The sequence below is a fragment of the Leopardus geoffroyi genome, chromosome B2 (genome assembly GCF_018350155.1).
Source record: "Leopardus geoffroyi isolate Oge1 chromosome B2, O.geoffroyi_Oge1_pat1.0, whole genome shotgun sequence".
Lineage (NCBI taxonomy): Eukaryota > Metazoa > Chordata > Mammalia > Carnivora > Felidae > Leopardus > Leopardus geoffroyi.
In genome coordinates this window covers 97,016,911-97,041,244 of record NC_059332.1, presented here as the reverse complement: position 1 = coordinate 97,041,244, position 24,334 = coordinate 97,016,911, and the positions used below count along the sequence as shown (strand labels likewise).

Genomic DNA, 24,334 nt, shown 5'->3' with positions numbered 1-24,334 from the left:
CAACAGTGAAGATTAGATCATGTCACACATCCTGCTCAACACCTTCCAACAGCTGCTATCAAACTTAGAATAAAATCCAAACTAGTACCTCTGCGCCCTACATGATCTGGCCCCTAACCACCTTGACCGTTCAACTCTAGACAATATGGCCTTCTTGCTGCTGTTCAAAAACACCAAGCCTGTTCCCTTCCTTTCACTTGCTCCCCCTCCTCTCCAAAACTATCTGCGTCAAGCTCTTCTCGTGACAGCCCTATCACTCCATTCTGTCCCTACCCACACATCACCTCCTCAAGGATGTCTTCTGTAACCACTAGATGTAAAACAGCACCCCGTCACTATCCATCTCCTCACCCTGCTTTTTCTTCATAGCATTTGTCACTCGCCACCTGAAATTCTGTTACAGACATACATATTCTTAACTGGTATATTATCTATCTCCCTTAGAGAACAGAATGTAAGTTCCTTTAAGGCAAGGACTTTTCTCTTGTTTAATAATGTATCCACCAAACCCAAAAGAGTGCCTAGCACATTATAGAGACTCAGTACATCTTTTTTTTTTTTTTTAATAAGTGGATGGATTGGGGTGCCTGGGTGGCTCAGTCGGTTGAGCGGCCAACTTCGGCTCAGGTCATGATCTCACAGTTTGTGAGCTTGAGACCCACGTTGGGCTCTGTGCTGACAGCCCAGAGCCCGGAGTCTGCTTCTGATTCTGTGTCTCCCTCTCTCTCTGCCCCTCCCCCGCTCATGCTCTGTCCCTCTCTGTCTCAGAAATAAATTTTAAAAAATTAAAATAAAATTAAAATAAATTAAAATAAAATAAGTGGATGAATAAATAACAAATTTTTTTAATATTGGCTAAAAGCAAACAAAAAAAGCAACACAGAGGCACTTGTCTCCTGCTAGGTAAATCCCTCTTGTCTTTAAGTATTTGCCCACCTTCCCCCCTACCTTTTTTCTTTTTTCTTTTTTTAAATTAAAATATACTTGACACACAATATTATATTTCAGGTGTCCAACATAGAGATTCAACATTTATATACATTATGCAATGATCACCATAAGTCTAGTTACCACCTGTCACCATACAAAGTTATTACAATATTATTGATATATTCTCTATGCTATAATTTACATCCCTGTGACTTCATTGTATAACTGGAAGTTTGTACTTCTTAATCCCCTTCACCTATTTTGCCTATCCCTACCCGCCCCCCCCCCCCCCCATCCATCACCAGTTTGTTCTCTGTATTTTTTTCTAAGTATAGTTGACACACAATGTTAGGTTTGAGTATTTCTTTTAAGTATAGTTGACACACAATGTTAGCTTGGGTAGCAATTCTACAAGTCTATATCTATACCTTTATTGGACGTACAACACAGGGATTCCACAAGTTTACACCTTTATGCTCTGCTCACCACGAGTGTAGCTACCATCTCTCACCATACAACACTATTACAATACCATTGACTATATTCCCTATGCTGTACCTCTTATCCAATCCGTAACTGGAAGACTGTATCTCCCACTCCCCTTCACCCATTTTGCCCATCCCTCAACCCCTCTCCCCTCTGGAAACCATCAGTTTGTTCTCTGCATGTATAGGCCTGATTCCACTTTTTGTTTGTTTATTCATTTGTTTTTTAGATTCCACAGATAAATGAAATCATATGGTATTTGTCTTTCTCTGTCTGACTTGTTTCACTCGGCATAATACCCTCTAGGCCCTTCTGTGTTGTCACAAATGTCTATTTGCCCAGCTTTATCTTACCTACCCCTGGGTCTCTGTGTCCTTAAGTCCTTTGACAGCAACAATTTAAATTTCTCCAACTTATAAAAAATTTAATCCTACAGATGATCACAGAAAGTATCAGGGCCTTCAAAGATTGGTCTTATAACAAAGAATTAGACGTGCAGTCTTAGAACTGCTCATCCTATTTAAGATAATATTAATTTATTCTATCAAAACAGATTATAAGATAATATATCACTTATTTGGATCCATGTAGAAATCACCACTTGATCCTAGAATGTTTGGCAAATGGCCTGTGAAGCTGGCTGGCAATGGTCACACCTCAAAATTCCTATTACCCGCGGAATCCCCAAAATACACTTAGTGGGGTAGTATCCAGTTCTCATAATGCTAATTAGCTAATCAAGAAAGTAAAACAATAAGAAAGCTTAAATTTGTATGACAAAAAGCAGATGCAAATCTTTGATTTATGTCATAAATTCTACTATCTCTGTGGGAAAAAAAATAATCATTTCAAAGTCAAAGCAGTTGTTTTTCTACAATCAAACGTAGTTAAATACTTTTAAATTCATTTGAACATATTTATGAAGGAGTTCTCCTACATGCCTCCAAAGCCCTCTCATAAATCAGTGTAATGTTTCCAAGGCACATTTCGAAGTAAAAAATTCCTATCTACTAACTATATTTTCTTCTATTAGAAGATGAATTAAGCAGAAAATACATTAATGTCTGAATTTATAATAGGAGTGGTTAACCCTTAGCCATAGCAAACTAATGAGGAATATTTTACCATGGAAGGATTAATCAGGGCTCTCCAACGCTATGTAATTTGACATTCTGAGGACTTAATCATGAATGGATTTTATTCCCCTATTTACTTTTCATCATGGGGATACCTTACAAAGACACTACATGTTAGAATAATATAATTCTGGAGCTTAATCTTATTACTTAAAAAAATGTCATTTAAATAATATTCCATAGGTTTTAAAAATAGTCCTTACAGGGGTGCCTGAGTGGCTCAGCCAGTTAAGCGTCCGACTTCAGCTCAGGTCATGATCTCATGGTTTGTGAGTTTGAGCCCCGCATCGGGCTCTCTGCTGACAGCTCGGAGCCTGGAGCCTGCTTCGGATTTTGTGTCTTCCTCTCTCTGCCCTCCCTCCCTTGGTCACACTCTGTCTCTCTCTCCCTCTCTCTCAAAAATAAATAAACATTAAAAAAAAATAGTCCTTACAGAAGAAGCACTCTACAATTATATCATCTGAGTTAAATGCAGCTCAAACATTAAGGAAAATATTAATATATAAGCAGTAAGCCTTAGAGCCTGGATCTGGCTAACCCTCTGGTAGCAATGAAACAACAGCACAAATTCTGGGAGGTTGTGATTACTGGACATTGGCTTCCATCCCCAGCCATTGATTATCTCTTTCTTTGTTAAAGACTACAGGAGTTTCATTTAACCAGAGTGTTCAGTAAATTGCAGCAGAGTTCAAGCATCTTTTATGGATTCATTAAACCATTGATCTGCCTTCTTGTGCTTGTAGTAGTGCCCAGCGCTGGCCCATGGCCTGCATTTACGGAGAATGCAATAGATTGACGTTTGTAACCTCCGAAGGCAGTCTGTCAGTAGACATTAGATTCTGCTGTGTGCATGGCCACCCTAAGAGTGGATTGTAACGTAGGGAATTTCCAATTCTCTGCCTGAACTGCTGGGGCAGAAATTAACCGGCCATCTACAACAAGCTTTTCTTTATTCCATTCTAATCTGTGATAGAATGAACAAAGAGCTCAAGGAACAGATAATTACACATGGCTTGCCCAGTTCACACTTATGCTTATGCGTACAGAAGCTATCCAGAGGTACCAAGACGGGAGAGAAATAAAAATAACAACAGCCTGCATCTCCTGCATATGGCTGTCTTGAGTGTACTAGGTTTTGTGACCGGACTTTGCAAAAGCGTATGAGAAAAATCCTGAATTCAAGGTACTACCTTAACATTTTTTTTTTAACGTTTATTCATTTTTGAGAGACAGAGAGAGACAGAGCATGAGCGGCGAAGGGGCAGGGAGAGGGAGACACAGAATCCGAAGCAGACTCCAGGCTCTGAGCTGTCAGCACAGAGCCCGACGCAGGGCTCAAACTCACAAACTGCAAGATCATGACCTGAGCCAAAGTCAGACGCTCGACTGACCGAGCCACCCAGGCGCCCCACGGTTTTTTGGTTTTTTTTTTAAGTAGGCTTTTCACCTAGTGTGGAGTCCAACGTGGGGCCCAAACTCATGACTCTGATCAAGACTGAGATCAAGAGTTGTACACAACTGACTGAGCCACCCAGGTGCCCCAATGGATAGTTAACATTTTTAACAAAGCATCTGAATTAACAGCATAACTACAATCCTAGGATATGCATAATCATTCTTTCTTGGTTTCTCTGGATAGTGCACTAAGAACTCTTAGAAATTTCTCCCTCCTGTGGTCTTTATTAATAAGGTCTCATGACACCTTCCTTTTAAAATCTGGCACAAAGAGTGCTGGATGTAGCTTACAATGGGAGAAGCATATCAAAATGACCCATTAGATAATTCTTTAAATGCCTGTTCTCTGATAAACCTGAACACAGCTAGCAGCAAGGTGAGAAAGTTGGCAATACAAGTGACTGGATCGATAAGGAGAAAGCATGTCCCAAATAACTAGAACTCTTCCCGATCATTTGTTTCCTGAACTGCCCACTGTCCAACCAGACAGCCGGACTATGAACTCAAAGCACACGCATTCATCACTCTGCAGCCGCAGTCACCAGAACACAATGTAGCTGATGCAATCTGACACTGTGGTTAATGTTAAAAGAGAGTGTGCCTTTGAGATGGATTGGATAATTACCGGTGGTTCAGATGAGAAAAACTTGATTTAAGTGTATAGCTTTAGCTATCACTAGAAGGTTGGCGAGACACTGACTGTGTCTGAAAATCAACATTCAAGTATGTCAATAGCCCTATGTATTGATCCCTGGGTGATCAGATTCAGATCTATAACGCCCCCCCCCCTTCTTCCTTCTGTTCATTGAAACCAAATGTTGAACAAAGATTGGGGCTTGAAGCTATTTGGAGTTTTAATCATCTCTTCATATTTAGTCTACAATATCTAATGTTATTCAGAAGTTGACATCCATTCTGGATAATAGATCAGAACTATTCCTCTGTTTTCCCCACAACCTCCAAAATGTAGCCCATTAAAAACTAGAACAGAGTGCTATTCCTTTCAGTAGAAATTCACTTGCCCCATTCTGTTTGTGTTCCAGGTATCCCTTAAACCAGCATTTCTCAAGGGGTGTTCAAGTGTTCTGATAAACATGAAGATCACACGCCTCTCCCCCAAGGCTTCTGATGGCTTCCTAGGGCACTGTGTCCCACCCAGCCTGCAGAAGCTCTGCCCTGGACCCGTTTCTGGCTTTCTTCTAAGAGCCCAGGCTTCACTGTACTTTGACCTACGTCTAACTTGGCTGGCCAGAATTCTCCTGCTGGAACCCCAAAGGGCCAACACCTTCCCCCTCCTCTGTTATGCCCTTTTCACAGGTTCTCACTTATAGCAGCTCATCAATATTCCATTCCATATTTCAAAATACCAGAGAACAAGAAAACAGTTGGGTTTGTTGTTCTTTGCCTAGAGCTTTCTGAGGTACACCCCTGTTTGCCATGACCGAAAGGGGAACTCAGCCACTGGCCTGCAGACCAAAGTCCTACTCTACATGCGGTAGGCGGCCACTCTACATGCAGGCAGCGGACAACAGGACTGTGGCACAGTTCCAGCAGACACGGCAGAACCAAAGCAATCATTCCAAAGGTTCACTGGCTCCCCTAAAAACAAGGTGAATCTGTAAGAAAAAACCCTGGTCCTCCTTTGGCACATTTACTTGTCGATCAAGAATATTCGCAAGCACCTGACAAAAGCACGTCTGTGGCCTGAGCTTCAGGCAGTCAGAGAACATTAATTACAAATAATTTCTTAATGTCCTTCCCCAAACCCTCATGAATGATAGCCATTTTGCAAATTAAATCCTACCGGTGCTTAAAGGGAACAAAGGAGACAGGTTAATCAGTAGATGATCAGAGCAACTGTTCCACATTTCTTCTGCACTAGTAGGTTCAATAATTAAGTCTGAAACAGAATCTTTTCCAAGATATCTTTATGTTTAATAAAAATACCAATACAGCAGTCTCCCTTATCTATGGTTCACTTTCCATAGTTTCAGTTATTCATAGCACACTGTGGTCTGGAAGCAGATGATCTTCCTGATTTATCATCAGAAGACCAGTAGGACCCTAATGCTACATGACAATGCCTACGTCTCACAGCATCACCAGAAGAAAGGTCAGTACAGTAGAGATATTTTGAGAGTGAATCCACATTCACAAAAGTTTTATTACAATATGTTGTTATAACTGTTCTATTTCATTACTAGTTATTACTGTTAATCTCTTACTGTGTCTAATTTATAAATTAAACTTTACCACAGGTATGTATGTATAGGTAAAACCATAGTATATATAGGGTTTGGTACTATCCATGGTTTCAATCATCCACTGGGGGTCTGGGAAGGTATTCCTCCTGGGGGTAGGGGGACTATTGTAGTCTAAATAAAATGTAACTTCAAATAATATGATGGTACATGCTAATTAGTGATGGGTTTTCCAAAAGAGATCTCTTCTAAGAAGAGATTGCTGTGAATTCAGGGAAATCATTTGAAAGTGAAGTAAATGCTTTATTATGCAATATTCCCCTCATTAAATGTTTATTATTATCATGATTGTTAGCAATTTAATGACATCATTTGCAAAATGTTGTTTCTGTCTATATAATCTTTTTACTTTTAATGCATCCTTATTATCTCTTATCTACACAGCTTTCTTCCCACTGAGGTCTGTTGGGGAATAGCAACGTTATGATATTGAAGAAGTATTTCCATCTATTCTTGTTTCAAATTATGGAAAAACTAGAACAAAGAGGCAAAACTTTGGTGTTTTTAGCAAATTGTGCCTGTTACTAAAGTATCAATGTCAGGAATCCATAAAGAACACTATCAATTTCGGATCTTAACAAAGAAAGAAAATAATCATTCACACTGCCTGCATTGGCCATTTGTCTTGAGTTTTTATCTCCTGCTTGATTTATCTCCTAATGGACATTAGTTTAGACAGTAAGATATTTCCCAAGCAGAAGGAAAAAGACCAAACATGGGCTATTTGAAAATGACTATATTTGTGGTCTTGTTTGTTATTCTCGTTTTTAAAGCGATCATGATTATAAGGCATTACTCCCTTAGGAAAGAATATTTTTAAATGTCCGTTATTGTGCAAAGTAAAACTGGTATTTGCTAGACAAAACCCTTCAGCATCCCTTGCAAAACTACTAAGACACCTCTGCAACTTTCTAACTCCTGGGAGAATCACTAGGCTAGAAATGTTCTCAAGTCCTTCTCTACTCGTGGCCTCAAAAAGGGGCTGGGAAAAGAGCAAGCTCTTAGTTCCCTGAAAAGTCTCTAGTGCATCAAGTAATGAGATTGACATACCATTGTTCAGCCAATGCCCATAGACTACAAAGGTATTTTTCTTACCCACTGTTTCAAAACCTTTTGAGCCAGCAATTGAGACTGTTGGGGATAAGGATTCTACAAAACATAATTATGGATTAACACTATCACTTCTTAGAGCCAACACCCTGGAATGTATAAGCTAGTAGTTAGGCTCCTTAAATGAACACAGCTGTGACTCACAATCCCCTCTTAAACAGAAACATTTCAAAGAAAGCCTATATAAGTGTGACAATCCAAACAACTCTTCAAATAAAATTTTAAGTTCGGTTTGAAAATATAAACTACATGCCATAAAGGGTTAACTTGGCTTCAGTCTACCCCACCTTCCTTTCTAGGGCCAGAGTTTTGTGAGAGACAGATGTGACATTCTTAACCTACTCCATCAAAAAGACGTAGAGACCCAAAGAGAAAGGAAGGGTGGAGGAGCAAATGAAATTTAAAGAGCCAATTTTCAGTGGGCCTTCATTTTGAGAGTTGGGCTATTTTTGTGCTTGTTTTTAGCAGCGAATCAATTCCTGCCTCCATACCCAAGCATTTGTGAAGAGGAGAGCAGGGGAGCCACAGGCACAGCTGTCCAATTTACATTCACAAATGCAGGTGCTGCTCAGACACAAAACAGAGGTCAGCTGAATACTGCTCCTAATTAGCTACCTTTTCTACTAGGATTTTTCTTTGTAAAGTTATGCATGCAATTTGGGTTCAACTTAGAGGCCATTTTTAGATCCCAGCATGCTATCCACCAAGAAGCGGGATGTCATTATAAAGCATAATTTACAGCATAGTTAACTTTACATGTTTTTTTAAACCTACATTATATCTAAGGCAAATTTCTCTTCTACACACATATTATTCACACTGCTTTCCATCCACTTCTGAATATTTAAAATTTAGTGTAGAATTCAGCCAGAAAATCTTCTATGTCAGAATGGGAAGAATTTTGCCATTTTTCTAAGATTAAGAAAGTCCACAATTTTAATAATGAGGACTAAAGACTCTGTTAAATGACACAAGAAAAGAAGTAGCTATTTGCTATTTTCTTCAGTGAGGAACACCCTGGGGCTTATTACAGCAGTTCTTAGAAATGGCAGGATGGAGACTGGTATCGAATACAATCCATTAGGAAACCCAAGCCCTAAATGAAATGACCACAAAATCCTATCAGTTAACAGAAATGCAGCAGCTGTACATGTTTATTGTAATACAATAGGATATTGTTGCAGAGATAACACTCTTAAAATTAAAAAAAAAAAAAAAAAAAAAAAGGAATCCAGCAAGCAATGTGACCAGTCTATTCCCCTATTTGAAAAATGAGAAGGTATAGGGTGGCAGAGCTTTGGAATATATAAATAAGCACGAAGATCACAGAGAAGACAGGTATTGTATATACACTAATGGGCTGCTGGGATCAGCTGTCAAAGTCACTGGCTAAACTTCAAGCCACTGTGACTCCCAGCTTTTGCAGAATGTTCAAAGACCTACCCCAATAACTCCCTGCAGGAAGTGAAAGGTAATGGTCCCCCTCCCCCTGCTGATTTCACCTGCTGTAAGTATTCCAAATACTAATTCTTATCTCGGCTCCCAGTTATCCATATTTTTAAAACAGTATGCTATGGAAGTTTAAATTCAGTTTGACCTTAAACTTTATAACGATGTAATATTACATGTTATTTTTTAATAATATAAATTTTTATATATGGTATTATATGTGCAAATTTGGTATTCTGGGCTATTTTAAAGGCTTACTAAAGCAAAACAGCTTTGCAAAATATAACATGTATCGCCAGAATTGTGACAAATTCATCTTGCTTGATTTTGCTCGCTACAGGCGGTCCATCAAGATCCAGACCCATAATCCTTCAGAATCATAGAAAGACAAAAAATCCTGTTCTCTAGCCATCTTCTGGGATGGAGTGCAAAGTATTTTGTTGTGGTAAGTAGGGCTTTGAAGATGAAAGCACTGGGTCCACTCCTGTGATTGTTACCCCAGTGCTCAGCGCTCAAAACAGGAGCCCCAGGGTCTGAGATCATTTTAATCCTCCTATATTAAAACAAAACGTGTCTCATGCAAGGCTCTAGCCACCCTCCTCTGGAGTCTCACTGGCCCCTCCCAAGGGAAAATGAACTCAACTGTTGACTGTCCCAAAAGAATTCCAAACAATTTCCTTCCTTGCCTCCCTGTTCCAGTGAAGATTATGAGCCTAATTCTTAGAGACTGCTACTAAAATTCCACCCCGCTGAATCCCGCAGCCTAATTCTTTCAGCATTATGTTTTTTGGCAGAATGATGTGACCCAAATTTGCAGGAGATAATTTGCTGCAACGGTGCTTCTTGCAATGCAGTGAACCCAAGATTAGCATTTCAGGATTGCAAATATCAGACTTAAAAAAAATAATAATTGTTTGCTTCAAGAAAAGACAGATCGTGATCTTGTATTATGGAAATGGAAATGCTTAGAAAAAAGTGGACAATTTTATGAATTAAGGTAGCTTTACAGATCAATGAAAAATAATCAAGAACTAGCAACTGACTTCAGTAATTGGTGGCGAAATGCTACAGCGGTTCTTTAAAGATTAAGAAACTAGCTGTGTGTGTATGTGTGTGTGAGACTGTAAAAACATGCATTCCACTTCTCATCAATGGTGGCTAATACTATTCTTTAAGGATATTTTCAGATCTAAGATGTCTTAAAACAAAACAAAACAAAACAAAAACCGGTAACTATGGCTGTTCCTGTGTTCACCCACCACGCTGCTCAGAAATGCTTGGCTGTGTGAGCAATGCTGGTTCAGGTATTCATTATTTCACTTTTCTCAATATCAATCAACTTGAATATAAGGTGTCAAGAGAGACTTGACGTTTTTCTTGATTACAATTTGCGAATCAGGTTTTAGAAAGAGCCAGGGCAATATTACCATTGGGTACAAATATTAAACTGTGTGGACTAAAGCTTTCTGGCCACACTTCTGTGGCTAGTTTCTCAGCCTTTATAAGGAATCGCTACCACTTATCTTTCATGGACTCTAGTCTATAGATTCTACTGCTGGAGAGACACTGTCACTTAGGATGGCAGCTGTGATCACCGTGTCCCTCCTCATCAGATTCTCAGTCACCCTCTCAGAATTCAAACATCAAAGCAGAGGAACTGAAGAACAGGTTACACATTGGAAGGGGGTTGATTCCTTATTCCAAAAGGTTAAGTATGGCAGAAAAGGAGAACAGACAAAACAGAAAAAATAAAAGAAAAATGTGCACAGTGTTTTCAGCTAGAAGCTAAGAGGCACATGCGCACGTGGGCTGGCGAGGCCTGCAGAGCCGCCTCTCTCTACGTGCTCTTACCTTATTTCTCTTGAAGTAGGCTCGTCGGCAGGCCGCAAAGCACTTCTCGCTGCAGAAGCTTTTCACCTCACTTCCCATACTCAGGGAATAGCGCTTGATTCCCACTTTCTGGCACCAGGCACACATTATTTGTACATTTGACACATCATCTTCTATAATAAAAGTATAAGAAAAATGTTCATATCAGAAGCAAACATCCCTTCAAACTTAGACACACCCTCAACCTGACAGAGCTACTTGAAGTCTAATTTTAACTTCTACGCCTCACCACGCTCTGACCTCAAAGGTAGGATAGCCAGCTCTTGATAGGAGGACTCAGTGTTTGCTTTTTTTTTGGGGGGGGGGGGGAGGGGTTGGCTCCTAAGTTTCCAAAAGACACCATTTAATCATTTACTTAACATCCAGAGCACAGAGCATGAATGCACAGCAAGGAGGGTTCCTAGGATGTCTTAGCCTGCTAAAAATGCATGTTCTACCTGGTTAAAGCAGGCTCAGTACTAATGAAGCTTGTAAAATGACCCGTTTCTTCAAAGGTACTGCTGAAAGCCTACAGGATCCACACTAGGTGGGACAGCCAGTGCTAACCTACAGATGTGAGGCCCCAGTGTGAACCTTGTTAGTCAGGAACCAGGCTCAATCTTGGCATGTTCCTTATTACTGTTACATGATATAGGGTGTTATTTACCCTTGCAATATAATGATTCCCAAGTGATGTGGCTAGTCAAAAAAGGAAGGAGGTGAGTGGCCAGATTCTGCTGATGAAAAGACACTAGCCTGGCTTACTCAGCAGTCTCCTACGACAAAACCTTCCTGCATGGGTGTCCTCAGGGAGGCACAGGCCTGATTTAAATTCTTTCCACGTGATGTAGCTCGTGTCCTGGGAAGAAGGGATGGTAATGGAGGTGTCAGCTATGAGACCTGAGGTCACACAGCCACAAAGATGATTCTCAGCTAGACTGGTGGTCCTTGCAGCTCCTGTGGGCCCTGCCACCCGTGTCATAGAGATGCTCAGAATGATGGTAAGTGGTATGCAAATATTTTCAACAATTAAAATACTGTGTATCTTTTCCTTTGTAAGAAAAGAAAACAAATTTAACTAGCAAGACAAGCCCATGCTATCACCAATATGACTACTCAAAACAAAGACAGGCTTTTTAAAAAGTGAGTCTGTTAATAAAATGCATTGAGTAAATCATAATGCAGGTGATAAGAGTTACAACAAAAACGTGATGGTGATATTCAAATGACTGAAGTCTGAGAAATACTGGCCTGTCTGGGGGGAATAAAAGGAGACTTTAATTAGAAGTCTAAGAAATATTTTGGGGGCGCCTGGGTGGCTCAGTGGGTTGAGCGTCCGACTTTGGCTCAGGTCACGATCTCATGGTTCATGTGTTCGAGCTCTGTGTCAGGCTCTGTGCTGCCAGCTCAGAGCCTGGAGCCTGCTTCGGAGTCTGTGTCTCCCTCTCTCTGTCCCTCCCCTGCTCACGCTCTGTCTCTCTCCCAAAAATAAATATTAAAAATAATAATAAGAAAAAAAAGAAGTCTAAGAAATATTTTCTTGCTGCCTCCTAGGGGGGCTTTTGCTATATCTTGAGTTTTGTGGTCCTCCCCATTGACAATGTGTGTACATATGACTGACTGCCACTATTAGCCACATTTTTTCTTCCTTTACGGATTTTTTTTTTTTTTTACTATCCCAGACTCATGCTCCCGACATGAATGGTAATCACAAAATCCCCAACAAGCTCTGGTATAGGGTTGTCTGATTTCTGAATAAAATCCCCCAAAGACTAATTGCTAAGCAAGGCCTGGTCCATGAGTTGTTGACATATTCATGGTTCATAGAGTCTGTCATGCAATCATTCCATTTCCAGGGAAAAGATTTGGTTTGAGGCAGTGTGGTCATCAGCCTGCAAAATTAGAAGCAAACTAATTTGTAGTGCAGTGATACGGCTCTTTTCCCCCTGAGTATCATCACTCAGAACTATGCGCAGCATTTTATTTACCTTAATGGAATAAATATTGTCATTTTAATGACCACTTTTTTTCCCACAAATTACAGAACGTGATCTATTGTTAGTTATCAAATAAGACAGTGTAAAAGTGACCTTTGATATGAGCCAAACATTTTTGATAACATAACTTTCTTTAAATGGAGACATAACATGAATTCAAATGTCACACAATTACTGCATTTAACAATTTGTTCTATTCAAGAAAGCTTTGTTTATTTTTTATATGGTTTCTAATATGGTATCTGTTTACATATAGACATTTTACATGAAATGTCTATAGACATGAAATGCCATAAACACAAAAACTGAACTGAACAATTTATCTCAGAGTATGAAGGAGATTTTTTTTAATTAGATTAGAAATAGTACATTTTAAAAATAATTATCTGTCATTACTAAACTAATTTGAACTGCGAGTTTCTATTCTTCTTGATTAGCTGCTTTAAAATCTTAAAGTCCTAAAAAAGAAGATGATATAGCAGAACTCTCCCAAGTGATCCATTGGCAGTAAGTTTGATTCTGGTGAAATCTGTAAGGAAAAAAGCATTTTATGGGGGAAATTATTCGGCCTCAGAATTCAAAAAGGAGACCCCACTTCCCAAGGACCTGTTTTAGAACAACCATCAGCTTCCCCTTGAGGTTCCTTCCTTTAAACAGTCTGGTTTGGGAAACAAAACCTAAAATTTTTCCTCCTAGATCTTTAGTGGATATGAATAAAATAAAATAGCCCACTATAATGGACTAAAACTGAGATGAAAAACGGTAGAGAACAAAGCGGTAACAAGGTGGGCAAAGGGCCTCCACGAGCTGGGGTGCAACAAGGTGGCTGGGGAAAGGGCAGCTCACAGTCTCTCTGGGGCTTCCTTCCACTCCCTCCATCCCAGCCAGGCAGCCCCACTCATCAATTTTCTAAGAGGAGGCACAGACACTTTCTTACACTAGACCTAACACATAAACAAAAAGTAGAATGTTAAGGGAGATGATTTTTATAAATCATTTATACTACAAAGTAACAATATGGGAAGATGAGACAAAAGAAATTGTGCACTTTTGTTTTCTATGTGGCAGTTGGAAAACTCTTAGAATGGTGGCTAGCATCTGTCTTGTTAAATAATTCAGTATTCCCATCCGCTTCTCATAAAATTCCATTTCATAGAGGCAAACACTTTGGAAAAATTCCATTGGATTTCTCCTTTTCTGTCATCAAACTGCTACCAATAGCAAGTGCTCCAAGAGACAACATTTTCAGAGATCTCAGGTACTCTGGTCTTATAAAAGCCATCTTTATTAACATCATATTTAAGAAACTAAGAACTGTCATTATCTAAGTTAATTTTTCAGCTAAAACATAGCTCAAAAGTCTGCCCCTAGACATGAGATGATGCCCCATCCTAAATTTGTATGACTGCACCTCTAGAAAACAGGGCTTTTCTTAAGTGCTTAAAACCAAAGGGATATGTTCATTTCAACAACCACATTTTAAAAATCTGAAACCTGGTAATTATGTGCAAGCTTTACACTGGCAAAATAGAAGGCCCTAGCATTTTAGCTGTTCTAATTTGATCTGCTACCAAAAAAAAATTTTTTTAATATTTCTTCAAACTAGGGAGAACCTGACTTCCTATCTTATATTTAGGCTAACGTCTGTGCCATTAGAGACTTGAGATTACCTCAAAGAAGACTGGCATAACAGATCTTTCCTTATAGCCATTAGCCTGTGTACTTTTCATAATGAACAATGCAACAACAAATGCAAAATATTTATAGCATTAAGTCACATTCCCGAGGCGAACAGTTTGTATAACATGATAAAATTTTCATATGATAATATCATATAAATATGCATCAGTCAAAATATGCATGCTTCTATTAATCATGAAAAGTTTGTACCACCTCTTTAGGATTTAATTAAGCAAAATGTTTAGGGCATTTTATTTCCAATCTAATGTTCAAAGAGCTATAGAACATTATTCCATTTTACATTCCAGAAGGAGAAGTTCAGATTAACTACTCTAACATGAAATCAAAATTGTATTTATTTATCATAGTGCAGAGAAGTATGAGATCAAGCATTTCTGGAATGCCTTGCTGAAGTTGTTTGAGAAACTGCCTTATCTGGTGACTTTCAAAAATAAGGATGGCCATTGGTCAGTGGCATCCTAGGGGCACTGGAATTGGCTCTGAACATGCATACCTACTTACCTGACCAGAACACAAAGAAAGTCAGGAAGGCCTTTTACTGGACCCCAAGTGATTAACCTGTAGATTTACCACCCCCTTGTAACTTTCACGGGAGTCTAAGATTGAAGGAAAAATCAAGTGTTTCCTGGTGATGTTTCTCTCCTCTAACAGTTCCTGGAATGCACACATCCAGATAATCATTTCAATATTTGAATTATATTTGGGACAGGTTGCAAGGCAGTCTGATGTGACTCCTGAGTATTCTCTACAACGTGAAAGGAAAGTATGGCACAGTTGGCCCTCTGTCAATCTGTTTGTCAGAGTAGCTATACAAAGAACACATATAGGGGTGCCTGGGTGGCTCAGCCGGTTAAGCGTCTGACTCTTGGTTTTGGCTCAGGTCATGATCTCATGGGTTCGTGTATTCGAGCCCTATGTCAGGTTCTGTGCTGACAGCTCAGAGCCTGGAGCCTGCTTCAGATTCTGTCTCCTTCTCTCTCTGCCCCTCCCCCACTCATGCTGTCTCTGTCTCTCTCAAAAATAAACTTAAATTAAAAAAAAAAAAAAAGAACACAGATAAAGACATGGCCTGCAAGGCAGGCAGGCAAGAAACTAGGGTTCAAGTTTGCTTTCTTTGCAGCCCTTCTTGGAACAATTCAACTGCAAAAACTTTGAGGCAGTCCAGTTTAAAAGCTTCTACAGAGTCCTATAGAAGCTTCCGTACAATTCTTTGGATTGTAGAAGTGAACATACAAGGAGACCCAGAAAAATCTAGGAATCATGGCTAGCCATTATTCAGCATTTAATGGTAGCAGGCACAGTACAAAGTTCTTCAAATTCGTCATTTAAACTTAGTCACAACCACTGCTCCCTCAGCAAATACGAACATGATCCCCTACTGTACAGATGAGGAAAATGAGGTTTAGAAGGTAAGTAATTTGTTCCAAGTCACAGAGCCAATATACACCGAAGCCTAGATGAAGACCAGACTATCTGAGTCCAGAGCCCAAGCTCTTGACTACTACGTTTTCGAGACCACAGCCTTTCTAAGTGTTGAGATTACACGCCATCCACACAGACTTCCCTCTGCAAAAAGGACTAAGCGCTGTCACAGATTCTGCTACATACACAGCACCCTGCTTCATGACACATTCATACACAAAGAAAATGAAATCAAAAAGGTCAAAATGCCTTTGAGCAGACAGCTGAAGTGTTACTCAATCAATATTTGTTGATTGATTTAAAAAAATAAAGGCTCACAAGGCAAGCCTTTATTTCTTTATGACTATGAGACCTGGATTTGCTGCAAACATTGTCTCTGCACTTTCACCAGCAAGTGCCACTTAAACAAGGAGACAGGGCCAATACTGGATCTGAGGAAGCAGTCATTCCACCCACAGGCAAACAATACTCCTAGCTCTCTCTTTAGAAAGGAGGGAAATCACAGCAAGACATGGATAAGATTGACTTTCCATGTGGGTGAAACAGGAACCACTTACATCTGTAATTGCAAAGATGCCAAGAAGAATATCCTAGCTTCAAAAATTATGACACAACTGCTCACTAAAATTAAATTCTACCATTAGAGGGTAATATATTTGGCTATGTATTTTATATATCCCATTAAAACACAAATTCCCTAAAAGCAATAAAATTCAGTATATATTTGTCAATAATGACTTATGCATTAAAATGAATGATTCTTTAAAAAAAATGAGTGATTCTTTCTGAAGAACAAGTTTTCACAGAGAGTAGAGAGAAGGGCTAAGGACAAGATTCCAGCGAGAGAGGTAGAGGGCAGAAATAGGAGAGACTATGGTATAAGAAGCCTCTGGTCATTCCCTATTTTGCTAAAGTCTAGCCCTGGGCATATAGGTAGAGTAAGCTGAGGGCAGCAAAAGCAAAGAGTGGACAAAAAAAACATACTCTCTAATCACAGTGTAGCAACCATCTTCAGAGTGCCCTTTAGGTGTGAACTAAAACAGTAGAAGTTGAAGGAGGTGGGAGGAAGAGCACACAGCCAGGGATCTCTGGAAAAGAAAAGCAAGAGGCAGATCCACTTATTACAGTCTTGAGGGGGTGACTTTTGTTTCGAGCGAATGAGTGACAGATTACACTGCTTTGCAAACCTAAGTCACTATTATTGGAAACACAGTATGGTAGAGTGCCAGGAGTAGAGATAGGACATTGGTGAAAATATTAATACAGCCAGTGTGTGACGTGGGCCAGTCACTCAAGGCCTAGTCGTGCCCACCCTAACTATGAGGTGTGGTGAGGACAGAACTGTAGAAAGTAGGCACATCCTACATGGAAACGAGCCTTCCTTAGAATTACTGACAATCATAGGCATACGGAAAGCAAGGTGTCTGCTATATGCACCTTGGAGAGGTCCGGATGACCAGGCTCCAGCTTCTTTAATCACATCCCCTCCCATGGATGACATCTGCAGAACCACTATCTTTGAATACAAAGCACAACCGAGTTAATTGGTTAAATTTCACTAACTCAGACTATTTAAGAAGAAAGCCATTACATTTAATAAAAGCTTCACTTACAGTTATTCTCTTTAAAAATTACTTAACTTGAATTAATAGTGACAAGGTGTTGCCAAATATATCACTGTACTGCCAGATATTCTGTAATTAATAGATGGGAATTCTTTGTAATTATTACATCAGCTATCTACACATGGGTGGATCTTCCTAAGTGCCTAAGAAGTTTGCGCTTTTAAAAAGTATCATACTGGGGCGCCTGGGTGGCGCAGTCGGTTAAGCGTCCGACTTCAGCTCAGGTCACGATCTCGCGGTCTGTGAGTTCGAGCCCCGCGTCGGGCTCTGGGCTGATGGCTCAGAGCCTGCAGCCTGCTTCTGATTCTGTGTCTCCTTCTCTCTCTGCCCCTCCCCCCTTCATGCTCTGTCTCTCTCTACCTCAAAAATAAATAAACGTTAAAAATAAATAAATAAATAAATAAAAAGTATCATAGTAACAACTGAAAATTCCTGCCACCTTGGTAACTGAACTATTAAAAGTTGCAAAATAATAGAGACTGAGTTAATAAAATTTTATTGCACTTATTCCTCATTAAAAGGATAGATGCAATAAAATGATAGAGTTTCCATACAACTATGATTCTTCATGGTTCCTAAAATTATCCCTGTTTTTTTTATGGTTATTTATTTCTGAGACAGACACACAGCATGAGTGGGGGAGGGGCAGAGAGACAGGGAGACACAGACTCCGAAGCAGGTTCCAGGCTCTGAGCTGTCTGCACAGAGCCCAACGCGGGGCTCGAACTCACAAACTGTGAGATCATGACCTGAGCTGAAGTCGGACGCTCAACCGACTGAGCCACCCAGGCGCCCCTAAAATTATTCCTATTTTTTTCTTTTGGAGATAAAATCATTTGAAGTAATTTCAAGAGGGGCATCTGGGTGGCTCAGTCGGTTAATTGTCTGACTTTGGCTCAGGTCATGATCTCACGGTTCGTGGGTTCGAGCGCCTCATGGGGCTCCGTGCTGACAGTTCAGAGCCTGGAGCCTGCTTCGGATTCTGTGTCTCCCTCTCTCTCTGCCCCTCCCCCAAATGAGCTTTGTTTCTCTCTCTCTCTCTCTCAAAAATAAACATTTAAAAAAATTGAAGTGATTTCAAGAATTTATTTATTTATTTATTTATTTATTGGATGAAGTGATTTCAAGAATTTAAATAGTCCATGTCCCTCTAAATAGAGAAGGACTTAACCCCAAAATAAAATCGAAATTTCTATACAAAAACTAAAATTTGGTTCCAGTAAGTAAAAGGAATGAACATGTATTACACAAAATGACAGAAAAATTACAGACTTTAAATTAATTTTTAATTTTCTAATGGAACTTTTCTAGCCAAGTTTTAATTTTTAAATGTACGTATGATACATATATATGCGCACATATATGTGTGTGTGTATTTCTAAAAGATGTGACTCCAGAATGAATTAAACATCTGCATCCAAGCCCCTGCACTAGGTAACTGGTCAAGAATGCTCAGTTGAGTAAGACATGGCCCTGCTTCCAAGAACAGAAAGAAAAGTGTGTGATGGGGAGGAGAACTGAAGTTGCCCCATTAACCAAGATTGTAAGAAGAGAAAGCACATTAGGGGCTCTTGGGTGGCTCAGTCAATTAGGCATCAGACTCTGGTTTCAGCTCAGGTCATGGTCTCACAGTTCGTGAGTTCAAGCCCCATGATGGGCTCCACACTGACGGTGCGGGGCCTACTCTTTCTCCCTCCCTCTCTGCCCTTCCCCTGCTCTCTCCCAAAATACATACATAAACTCAAAAAAAAAAAACAAAAACAGATTAGATTGGTGCCAGTGGGGCCTGAACAACGAATCCCTTAAAGGATGTTTGACAAGGGTAAGGAATGGGGGCTCATCCTTATTCCACAGCTAATAAGGAGCCCCTGAATGTTTCTTAGTAGAATATGACAGCATCAGAGACGTGCTGAACAATGTTATTCCAGCAGGGCAGATCAGAATTCTGAAAAACTGGAATCTCATTTCATATCTAGGAGCCTCAGTAAGCAACCAGAGAGCAGACTCCTTGTCTCTTGCCTGTGCGTGTTCAGCGCCTAGCACATAGCAGTGCTTAAACTATAAATAAATGGAAGGATGGATGGATGGATGGATGGATGGATGGATGGATGGACGGATGGATGCAGAGGAAAGGAAATGAAGTTCAGAACCTATAGAGTGATGGTAGAAATGAAGACGTAATCAATTCCCAAAAGGTAAGAATGTAACTCATCCATAAATGATCCAAATTTCAGAGAATTCATCCCCCTGTGTTTCTAGTCAAAGACGACCAGGGAAAAGTCCAAAGAGTTCTTTGAGTAAATTGTGTCCTCAAAGTTAAACAGTGAATTTGCTTTGCTTTCAGTGTCCCTTGCTCACTTATTTTCCCTACATTCAAAGAAAGAAAAAAAAAATGAGAGATCCCATAAAGTCACAAAATAGTAATTCTCTCTTGAATGCCATACTAAACTTGGATTCTTTAACAAGACACCACTAAGCACGTCTGTCTACAGCTCCTTGACGTTAACTTGAATATCTCCCCGTAATTTCCCTGATTTGCCAGTGAAGGAACTCCTTGTAAGTCTCATGGACAACCTCACTTCCATATCTCAGTACTCACTGTGGAGAGTCTGTCTTTCCTATATACTCACCCTAAGAAAGTGGAATACGAAAGGAAGACAGATGAACTCAAGAGTAAAGAAAACCTCCATGTGACATTTCCCAAAGCACATTCCACTGAGTATTATTCCCAGGAGATACTTAAATGGGTGTTATTTTTAAAAAGACTTCCATAGTCAAATATGTATGAAAACACTGGACTAAACAAAGTTAAATAATAGACCCTTTACCTAAGACTTTTTGGTACCGCCAGTGTATAACTAGGAATCTTAAAGAGGGAGATGGAATGTGCTATATTTCACCAATTTGACCACACACAGAGAATCCACAAACCTGGACTTCTAAGGAAGTTTCCCTGGGTTGTGTCGTTCTACTGCCCTATATCAGCACTGAAGCACGAGCACTTACATGTGGGTCATTAATTATCAGGCAAGTTTCTCCTCTTTCGCCCAGAATTGGGTCCTCCACTGCCAGGAGCTTTGTCTGCACTGGGCAGAAAGACAAGGCCTGCAGCCATGTGGCCAGTACTAGGTGTGCTGACCAATGCTTACTAGTCTTCAAAAAACTAATCTCCAAGAAACACCACCAGACTGAACAAAGATATCCATGGCCACAAAGTCCTGTGGTGTGTGCTACATGTATTCAATATAGAGAAGGTAACACTTTTCCTGTAAGGTCCTATAGAGACAATAGCAGAAATGAGTAATAAGGCAATGGAGAGTAATACTGCTCTTAACATACCGAATTCATGTTTACCAGGTGGTTGCCATGCACAAGGAGCTCAAGTAAAATCTTGTCCCCCATTCTTGAGCCTTGGATATGACCCTGTGACCAATCCAGAGGCCCTGGGACAATGATGCTGCAATCATGGGTTTTCTCTCCACTGGACCTCTCTCCTACATGGCTGAAGTCCACTCACTGAGCCCTAGAATCTAGCCAACAAATGTATGTGAATAGGGAGCAAGGTCAAAAAGTGTGCATCAGCAAATCCATCACTGATGGAAAAGAAATTCCAAGCCCCTGCCCTGCATAGAGGGGTATCCTCTCCCAAGAAATACAAATAGCAGCATGTTAGGACTAAAGGGTCAAGCTGCCTTACATAGGACATCAGAGCAAGAAAAGTATTGCCATCACCTACTATTTATCTGAAGGGCTCATTTCCTCTTCTGAAATCTGCCTGTCCCATTAATTACACTTAATGGGCGCCACAGTGGTTGACAAATCTCCCTAGAGGGGAAACTTTAATTGTAGACAAAAGATTCATTTATTTACTCAACTTTGTGCCAGGCACTATACTAGAAGCTGGAAATACACTGGCGAACAAGAAAAGATATGATCCCAGTCCTCAAGAAGCTTCCCATGGCTGCTCCCAGTGTAAAATGTCAAGGTGCAATAGACAAGGATCATGAAAAAGCCAAGCCTGCTCCCATGGCTCTATCACCACACAAAAGTCACAGGAGCCAGGCGTTTGTGGTAACCACAGAGAGGGATATAAGCAGCCCCAAAGGAGAGGAGGATAAGCAGCCCCAATATGACTGAGTAGCAGGCTAAGTCCCACCTCTCAGCATTTGGGACAGCATACCGGGATGGGACTACCATCTTAGGGGAGGTGAAACAATGTGTTAGAGACTGGGAGGTCAAATAAATTTGTTAAAAGAACCGAGGTGAAGCTTCTGGAACATTGTCAACAATAATTTACTTTTCTCTTCACCTTCCCATCTTGAAATATTCATTGAGATTTCCTGAATGAGAGTAACCAATGGTTGAGGGACTCTCTAAAGGGATCCCATGACAATCCCTACTCAGGAATGTGATGAGACATCACATGCCAAAACAGCCCAGCTATAGGAAAGGTGGAGGAAGGCCATACCAACAAGAAATCTTTCAGAGTCTTCTCTTCTCTCTACACGCTCCCTTTGGGCTGATCAGCTATGTACTCCTGTGACTTCAGTTACCACCCGTAGGTGAAGGTTTCCAAATCAACACAGCTACCTCTCATGAGATGTCATTTCCAACTGCCTCCCAGCATCTAAACCTGTCATGTCCAAAGCTGCATACACACCCCTCTGCATTATCTGCCCTTCCTGTGTTTCCCATCTCAATTCCTGCCTCTACCATCCATGCAGTTACTTGCTAGCAGAAATATGGCATTTTTCCTGCTTCTTCCCTCCTTCCCACCCCCCACATTCTGATTATTCACCAAGTCCTCCTAAACATTTTTACATTATGTCTACATTTGTTCAATTCATTCATGCATGCATTCATTCATTCAATAAATATTTACCAAGTCTAATTATGTACCAGGCACTGTTGTAGGTGCCCATCCTCATGGAGTTTACCGCTGTCCATTCCAGTGAAGCCACCAACGCCTCTTGCCCATTCTGCAGGAGGCCTTCTGTCTCACTTCTGCCTAGTTCATTCCCTCTGCTCTGGATGTGAGAAAATCTTGTGAAATACAAATCTCATCACTGCTCTAACCTGCTCAAAACCCTTCACTGGCATCCACTTCCCTCAAGAAGAAGCTTGAACTCTTCAGCATGACCTCAATGACCAGGCCAGCCTCAGCAGTTTGTCCACTCTCTGGGCTCTGGCATGTTCTACTTTTCTTGAGGTTCTCTCTCTACTCTGAGTCTTTCCATGTGCTGCTTCCTCACCCACAACCTCAAAATCCTTGGCTGATTCAGTCCTATTTCCCCTTCATATCTAATCTTAAACATCATCCTAGGGAGGGGGCTTTCTTGACCTCAAACCTGGTGAGATCCCACAGCACTCTGGACTTGATCATCACCAGACTTGATTGAGATTTCTTTTTAATGTCGCTTTCCTTCAGCAGACTAAGAGCCAATTAAGACAGGGACCATGTCTGGTTCACTAGAATGAAATGTCTGACTTTGGACCTCAGCCTAAGGAGCAAAAAAAGTAGAATCCTTACCAGGTGCACCCTGGGTGGTTGGATGCCCAGGGTTGGTGGGGGTCAGGTGAGGGGGGAAAGCCAAGTATACCATCTTTGGTAATCACACAGAACAAAGTTGCTTTAGTGGGAAACACCAGTGAAAAGCCCCAGAATAGAATGTGATCATTATTTCCGCTCGCCTTGGCCAAGTCCATGAACTAAGTCTTCTCAATTTAACAGAAACTTTGAGAAGTCAGCATTGGGAATGTCCCTAGAATAACAAGAATTACCAACTTCACCATCACTTCTCTCTTAACCAAACTTTATTTATACTTTCAAATAATTAAGAGCAAACGTTCAGTTGGGTCTAGGCTAATCCCAAAAACACAACCACCCTCTACAAGCAAGAGAAAATATAGATGACATTTCCTCCTGTTTCCTGTTAGCATCTTGGCTCCTTGGTGACCTAGGGTTTTCTGGAATCCTAACTAGGTCACACCCCTAGTTCCAGTCAGTGTCAGGAATCATAGGGGTGCATGACTTAGAACCCATGTTTAGAGGGTATCCCCACTTCAGAAGTGAGTTCTGGCCCTCGTTCTGCCATTAATGCAACTCAGTGGCTTTGAGAAGGTCATTTAGCCTCTCCAGCCTAATTTTCTCACCTATAAACGGGAATTTAACAAGATCATCTCTGAGTTCCCTTCTAACTAAAATTCTAGGAGTCTAAATCTTTCAAAATAACAAGGTTCACTTAAAGGAGTACAGCCAGAGGATATTCTTTTTCCTTTCCTTTATTTCTTGGAGTCCTGACTTAATTTCTTCCCTTTTTATCCTTCCATATGGCTGCCACTGTTGTCCCCTGCCCTTACCACAAGAGCCTTCGAAAATTCTTTGACTGATGGGATAATTTTAGAAGTAGCCCTTTCTGAGTTCTCCAATATTTGCACCACCATAAATCTGGTACCCTCTTTTTACTCCTTTATTATATATTTATGCTTCACTTTAAAGGAACAAACATTAATGTCCATAAAATTTTAACTTTTCATATTCTTTTCCATTAATGTCTGATCTTTCACTGTGGACCTCCACGTACATATTTTATCCTGAGTTTCCCAGAAAACTCTGAGACAAAGATTTGCGTGCAGCTGATTTATTGGACATGTGGTTCCAGAAAGGAGGAATGAAGGACACAGAGAAAGAACGTGGGGAGGAAGAAGAGCCAGTATAATGATGTGTTACTAAACTGGCCACCACTAAGGGAAAGTGGTATTCAATCATAAAGAACATTCTTTGGAGTTTGTGACATACTTTTCATAGCTATTCTCTCAGGGGACAAAAGAAGGAAGAATTTATTCATCAGCTCTCATGCCCCATTGACCCAGTGTGTTAATTCCCCCTACGT

General features: G+C 40.4%; 1 protein-coding gene across 2 annotated transcripts in view; it reads right to left on the bottom strand.

The window, feature by feature from the left end:
• The window catches only part of LOC123608810 (sine oculis binding protein homolog), a 146,625-nt gene that overhangs the window by 93,560 nt on the left and 28,731 nt on the right, over positions 1-24,334 (bottom strand). For both annotated transcript variants that reach the window (XM_045499193.1, XM_045499194.1), the window contains exon 4: positions 10,679-10,830. In XM_045499193.1, coding sequence (XP_045355149.1) covers positions 10,679-10,830 — 152 coding nt within the window. The remainder of the gene's footprint in view (positions 1-10,678; positions 10,831-24,334) is intronic.